This window comes from Cyprinodon variegatus, unplaced genomic scaffold, assembly GCF_000732505.1.
Source record: "Cyprinodon variegatus isolate N-32 unplaced genomic scaffold, C_variegatus-1.0 Scaffold282, whole genome shotgun sequence".
NCBI classification, from domain to species: domain Eukaryota; kingdom Metazoa; phylum Chordata; class Actinopteri; order Cyprinodontiformes; family Cyprinodontidae; genus Cyprinodon; species Cyprinodon variegatus.
The window spans coordinates 641090-648026 of record NW_015150735.1 but is presented as its reverse complement, the minus strand read 5'-3'; the positions used below and the strand labels follow the sequence as shown (position 1 = coordinate 648026).

Sequence of the window (6937 nt, the reverse complement as noted above, 5' to 3'; positions counted from 1 at the left end):
AATAGACAAAAAATATTCTTTGGTCAAATAAAAAAAAAGTAAAAAAAAAAACAAACAGCTGCAGGTAAAGTAGCTCATTTCGAGGTGGATCAGAGTTTATCCCATCTTCTGTACACGCAGCATCTTCCCGTACCTTCAGCTTATAAAATAAATACCTGTACAATTTCAAACACTCAGTTTTATGGATTACTTCCAGTCTTTGGATTTTCAGTGAGTCTTTAGGAGAGGGAGGAGCTCTGCAGTGGGGGGGACCCCTAATGCCCAGAGGGGTTTCTTCCTGGGCACCAGGTGTCGCCGGGCGTGCTTAGCCAGGTGGTCGCTGCGCATGAAGCGGCTGAGGCACATGGGGCAGGTGAACCTCTTCTCACCGGTGTGGGTTCGGCGATGGCGAGAGAGCTCATCAGAGCGAGCGAATCGCCTCTCGCATCCGTCCCATTTACATTTGAAAGGTTTCTCACCTGTGGGGACAAAGATGATGTAGATTTTACTCTCTGTTTAGAGGACTGATCAAACGCCCTAAAAAAAGGTGGATTTCAACCCGTTTGCCTCTTACCTGTGTGTGTCCTCATGTGGGCCTTAAGATGGGAGCTCTTGAAGTAGGTCTTGCCACAGTCCTCACGAGGACAAACATGACTGCGCACCCGTGAGGCCTCTGGTTGCAGGGGGGCGCGCCTCGGCTCTGAGGCGGCGTGCCCAGGGGCCGGGGCGATGGGAAGAAACCTCGGACCAGCAGGGGTCGTCTGCGCTTGCTTAAGGTAAACGGCAGGAACAGATGGTTGGGGGACAAGCAGCACCACGGGGCCTTTGACCACCTGACCTTCTACAAACAGAACCCGGGGGGCTGGCAGTGAGTACTGCTGCAGGGTCTGTCCCTGTGAGGCATGTCTGATCGGTGGAGGAGCAGGCGAAGAACTGTTATGGCTCTGCAGGGTGGCAGTGGATGCAGAGGAGACAGGAACAATCCGGCTGAAGACGGGAACAGGAGACACTAGCGTGATTCCAGCTGGAAGTGAAGTATTTGATCCATCATCTGGTTTGAACCGATCCGTCCGGATCTGGCTGGGTTCAGAATGGTGTGATGCATCTTTGGAGGTTTTCTCTTGGGCTGAATTCTTATCAGAGTCTCTGCCCGAGCAGTCGATGTTTGTTCTAGAATCATCTGAGGCCCCGTCTTCCTGCTGGAGTCGGTAAGGGTTACAGGAGCAGTCCCTGATATCCGCGGTGTGGCGGATCACGCTGGTGCACTGGTACTTCTGGGAAACAGCTTCGTCCTCTGCAGAATGGAGCGGTTTCAGCACCGGGCCTGAAGGGGCGGCCTCACAGGGAGGTGGGCTGTATGGTGGCGTCATGCACTACAAAAGGAGAATTAAAGGTTTCACTTCTACTGCAGTGCACTGATAAATTATTCACACTCTTCAAACTCTTTCCTTATTTGGTTACATTAAAACCATAAACTTATTTTTTTATATTAATGGAGAGTTTCACCAATAGAAAGGGCGATATTTCTGAAAAGAAAGTATAATTGCAGTGGTATGGAGTGAATTTTGTTCCATTAATGTTGCAAAGAACACATTTTGTAAATACAAATGTATCCAGAAATAAAACATTAAAAAGGTTCTTATTAAAAAAAACAAAACAACAACAATGGTTTCAAAAGAAACTTTTTAGTTTTCTCAGATTTTTTTCAAATTTTTGTATGGATTTTATGTTTTCATTTTGTTTTCTCTCTTTTTCACATGCAAATTTTCAAATTGTGAATTATTGATCTTATTCTCACTCTTATTCTCTATCTCACTTTAAGAATAAGTGAAATGCACAAATGCTCACTCTAGCCAATAATGTTGTTGCTAACGTCCATATAGTTCAGACAGAAATCTGTCTGTGCTCCTCACGCCAGAGAAAATCTCGCAGAAGAAATGAAAAATATTTGAAAAATATGAAATTCCTCATCTGAAAAACAAAATTTTAAACAATTGATCTCAAAAAGAATAGTTTCAGAAAAAGAGCATTTGAAAAAAAATCAAAAGGAAAAAGAAAACAAGCCACTAAAAGAACAGTTTTGGATTAAAAAGTCTTAAAATTAAGTTCTGGGTCTATTTTTTTTCCTTCAAATTTCCATTCACAAATCATATTAGAACATTATTTTCTGTGGTTGTTTTTAAAAACATACTATGCTCCCAACAATAATGGAACAAAATTCACTCCATACAGCAGCAGGTATTTTGGAATGTAACCCTTTATCTCTTTAGTGAAATTATCTGCAGTGCATAGCTCCCATCTTCCCATCAACTCCAACCCACTTTGAGGTCCCTCCTGAAGAACAGCATTCCCACAGCATAATGCTGCCACTACCCTGTGTGGATGGTGTATGCAATGTTAATTTCTAATTTAATTAATTTACCTGGACCATCTTTTTCAACATTTCACTACGTCCCTCTAATTCTGAATTATCTGATTCCCCTATAGGAACAAACAAACCTTATACAATATAATAAAGTATTTTTGAATTGACATAATCCCCTTGGATTAAACAGATCTCCATAAAACGCTCTGGGCTTTGAATATCGTTTTACATGCTAACCTTACTTTAACCGTATCCCTGACATGGTTGCTTTCTGTTGGTCTACCAAATTAAAGTAACTTATGCTGAACTGGAAAAAAAAAAAAAAAAGCAATTTACTGTCCAGAGGCTCGCTTTTACTTACAAATGAAGACTCATGCAGAACAGGAGGACTGGAGGACAGATAATCATCCTCTGAGCTTTCTGAGGAGGGGGTGGGAGGTCTGGGGTGCTTTGGCTTTAAGTTGCTGGTCTTCCAGTGTTCAGTCATGGAGATCAGAGCTCCCACAGCCCTCAGGTCACTTGCTCCCATTGCAGCAGGCTGGAACTCAGGCTGGATGTTTGACATCTCTGTGTGGTCCATTTTAACCTCCATGCTGCAGGTGTGACAGACAGGACAGCTTTGATCAATTTGCACACAGAGCCTGGATGACATCCATTCTGTGCAGGTTGTATAGGCTTATTGATCCAGCTATTATCAGTCTACTGGGGGGAGCAGCACGTGAAACCAGCATGATCAACTGGTGTTCTTCACTCAGTCCCCTTTCACCCAGTTACAAAACAACTGGAATGGTTCTGGCCTCTACAGCCTCCCATCCTTCCCACCTAACTGTCAGGGTCACAACATGGGCAGGAAGCTTCATAACATTAATCACAGCCGTTTTATCCATAAAAAAAAAAAAATTGATATATTTTTTTATATGATCTATGCAATAAAAAACATTTTTGAGTAAAATAGTACTTACAGCTATGTTGGTGGATTATTTTTATTTATTCTTTTTTTCAGGGAGGCAGGTTTCAGCTTTAGCTCAGCTCTGTCGTGTTTAGATGAAGGCAGAATTGAGATGCTTCCCACTTTTCAACCTTAAACTGTTTCTCATTCATCGTCTCGAACCCGTGGGTGGCTGGGCTGCAGATTAGGGGCGTGGCTTATCACGGCGTCCAATAGAACGCATAGGTGTGCTGGGCAGCTGACCAATAGGAGGGGCTCTTGGTGCGTGAACGGAAGCTGATGCGGACGTGAAAGCCGCATGGTACACAACACAGTGGACATGTGGAAACAGCCACTCATCTCACACAGATCCAGGCTCTGTCATTTTTAATTACTCACCTAATTATCTGTCCGCGCAGGAGCATTTCTCTCATTACTCATTAGAAAGGAACAATTATAAAAGACATTTATCTGCAACATCATCTAGCAAAATGAAAAAAAAAGCAAAACATTAGCTTGTAAGTTTAATGTTCAATTACTAAAACGACATTAACCACTGTTGGGTACAAATAGTCGCTTGAAAGCAATTCCTTCATATCAGACTCCATAATGCAGGGGTGTAAATTAAAGGGGGGCTAGGGGGGTTACGACCCACTCAAAAAACCTGATCCAGTCAATATAACATCCCAACATGACGTTACTTTTTATGTATAAAAGTATCTTGCCTGAAATATTTTTTGACTTTATTATAATTTGCCAGCAAAATAGTAATGTGTTTAATATTTATTTATTTTTTTATGTCATTCACCATTTGCAGTACTTTTGACACCAATGGCGTAACGACACAACAATAGGCCCGTACGCAACAGCATCTGGGGGGGCCCCTTAATGAAGTACAACACCTTATTGTTTTTCTTTTCTGGAATCCACTTAAGTACCTCTTTTTGGTATCCATTGTCGCTAACGCATTGTACGTAACGGTTATGGTTTTAATCTATGCTCTGGATTACCCATAATTCCAAGTTGTATTGTAAAAAAAAATTAAAATACTCAAATACATCGTTCTTTTAAGATCTTTATTGTGGTTTGAAACATATGAGTTTATTTTTTTACCAACTGCCTAATGAACTATACACAGTTATTAATAGTAATTAAAAGTACCACTGTCTGCTTTGCTATTGATGTATTGTTTGAACGGCTCACTGTCATGTTGAAATCTGGCATGTGTTCGTTTATAAATAAGGTCCGGTTATTGATTCTAGTAACAGGTGGGTTTATGGGAAATATTTTGCACCATTACATCTGTAAAGAGAAGTCCTAGTCAACAATAGCAATGGGGGCCACCCAGGTGTCAGTGACGGGGCCCCTAAGAGGTCGGGGGCCCCTAAGCAACTGCAGTCTCCTCTTACCGATATTTACGCTATTGTTTGACACAGTCTATAGCTTTCAAGTCTGCCATTTTGGCCAGGAAACAACTGTATTTTACCCTTCCCTCCCGCTCTTCTTCAATAATAGGACTCTTCCGTAATTTCCCATATTATTGTATCATAGAAAAGAATGGAATACAGAATAACTTTATTGTCCATGATTTTCTATTTATAGTGGGTAAATTCTGGTGTTTACAGCAGCTAAAAGAATGTAGAAAAAATGGTCACACAAATATGGACCTTAGAAAAATGTTTAAGAATAAAATAATAGTGTAAAGTTAAAAGATAAACAATAAAATACTGTACTGTAAAGTGTTTTAACAATATCAAACTGTGCACCTGGAGAATAAATAACCAATATACAGCTATGGACATTTTTACAGCAATGGATATTTGAAAATAGCAGCAACATCAGAGATGTGCAAAATGACATCAGCATGTTATTTACCTGACTAAGATAGAAACTGTGCAAAATCTGCATAAATGTAACAACTTATTGAGGTTGTTGGGAACAGTGGTGGTTATAAAGTCTTCCAGCTGCTGGAAGGAAGGATCTGTGATGACGCTCCATGGTGCGTTTAGGGTGCAGCAGTCTGTCCCTGAAGGAGCTCTCTCGTTCAGCAACAGCTTCGAGCATAGGGTGGCATTATCCAACCGAGATGTTGATTTAGTTATGAAATTTATAAAATTATATAAGAAATTAAAAAATCATCTGCCTCTCCAAAACGTGATCACCTAATTGTAGTTTGGATTTGGCAGGTGTTTTATTTTGTTTTCTTGTGCACGTCTTTCTGGAGCTTGAAAGGGATAGTCGGACGGCAGGCAATGATTTTTTTTTTTTTCTAATATGAGTAGAAACTTTGAAAGCAGGCTGGCTATTTTTTATTGTCTAAGTAGCTCCAAATCTAATGAAAGAAGACATTTAAAAATATATCTGTGTAAAAAAGATAGAATTAAGGGATCCATGATTAGCTTTAACAAAAAACATTATTTAGAAAATATTCTTTTTTTTTTTACACCTAAATACAGTACATAATAATAATGTGCACGCTGTTTAAGTTTGATACATTTAAATAAAATATTATCACCCGTATATTGCTATGTTGTTTATGCTGCTATGCATTCTGCTTGAATGACATATGCTGAGTCCTGTGTACTACTAGCTCCGTCCAGCCAAAACAGCAATGATATAGAAGCTTTATGCTACAGGGAGCTCCAGTTTCTGAGGTTTACAGTTAGCGTTGGGATTGAAAAATTTTCTCAGATAGCTTTATTAGAACGATGTCTTATAACTTCAATATGCCTCACCGTCACTTTAAACAGTGGATCGTTTTCTTCCCATATGATTTTGATTAAACACTTGTAAACAGTAGATTACAAGCTGATCACATTTGTTTGTTTCATCAGATATATTATCTGTCTGGTGATGTGGCAATAAGAATAATTGTCTTGATGCTAAAAAGAGCCCAACAGATTTAGCTTTCACAAGTGGAGCAGTACGGCTATCGCCATAGCGTTCCGCTTGATTTATGCATATAAATAGCTTTATTATAATTATGCAGGGGAGATATCTCATGTATAGCAGCTCATGTAAACTTTGAGGCAACGATACATTGTGACATCATTTAAATTTACACCAATTAAAAGAAATACAATAAAAACCGCTGGTAATGTTAGTTTTTCTTTGTTTACTATTTAGGTTTCATTCCAGTTAGACCTAAAATTATATAACAGAGGATATATCATTTTTGAAGTCATTTAGAGTCTTTATGTATCACTAACATCAAATTATAAATTAATAGGAAAATTACAACACATTTAGGCCAGGATGTGCAAAGAGTCATGGATCCCTTTAAACCCAATAAATACCATTAGATTTATCATTTAATCTTAAAGCAGATTGTTTGTTCGCTTTATTTTTTTATTGTTTGATTTAGAGCTTTAACTAAAGATTATTTTTCTAATCGATTAATCTGTCAATTATTTTTTGTTTAATCGATTAATGATGGGATAGCAAAAGGTTCCTTAAAGAGCATATGTTGGTGAAGGTTCTCAGTCATCCAGGCCATAGCCATTACAAAAAAAAAAAGTTAAAAATAATCCACTGGACTTTGTTTCCAAGTTTGAAGACATTTTGCTTCCCATCCAGGAAGCTTTTTCAATTCAAAATGTTCAAATACACATTTTGAATTGAAAAAGCTAAACGTCTTCAAACTTGGAAACAAAGTCCAGTGGATT

General features: G+C 39.1%; 1 protein-coding gene across 2 annotated transcripts; it reads right to left on the bottom strand.

Annotated features, from left to right (window-relative positions):
• klf10 (Kruppel-like factor 10) lies at positions 1 to 3422 on the bottom strand. Of its 2 annotated transcripts, XM_015383334.1 has the most exons (4): positions 3307 to 3422; positions 2706 to 2937; positions 554 to 1352; positions 1 to 458 (listed from the first exon to the last, which is right to left on the bottom strand). In XM_015383334.1, exons 2-4 carry the CDS (start codon positions 2934 to 2936, stop codon positions 208 to 210), a joined length of 1281 nt encoding a protein of 426 aa, XP_015238820.1. In that variant the 5' UTR covers position 2937; positions 3307 to 3422; the 3' UTR covers positions 1 to 207. The 2 variants fall into 2 exon arrangements, with proteins under 2 accessions (XP_015238820.1, XP_015238821.1); XM_015383335.1 differs by lacking the exon at positions 2706 to 2937 and having other exon boundaries at positions 3307 to 3419.
• Between the last annotated feature and the right edge of the window lie 3515 nt (positions 3423 to 6937).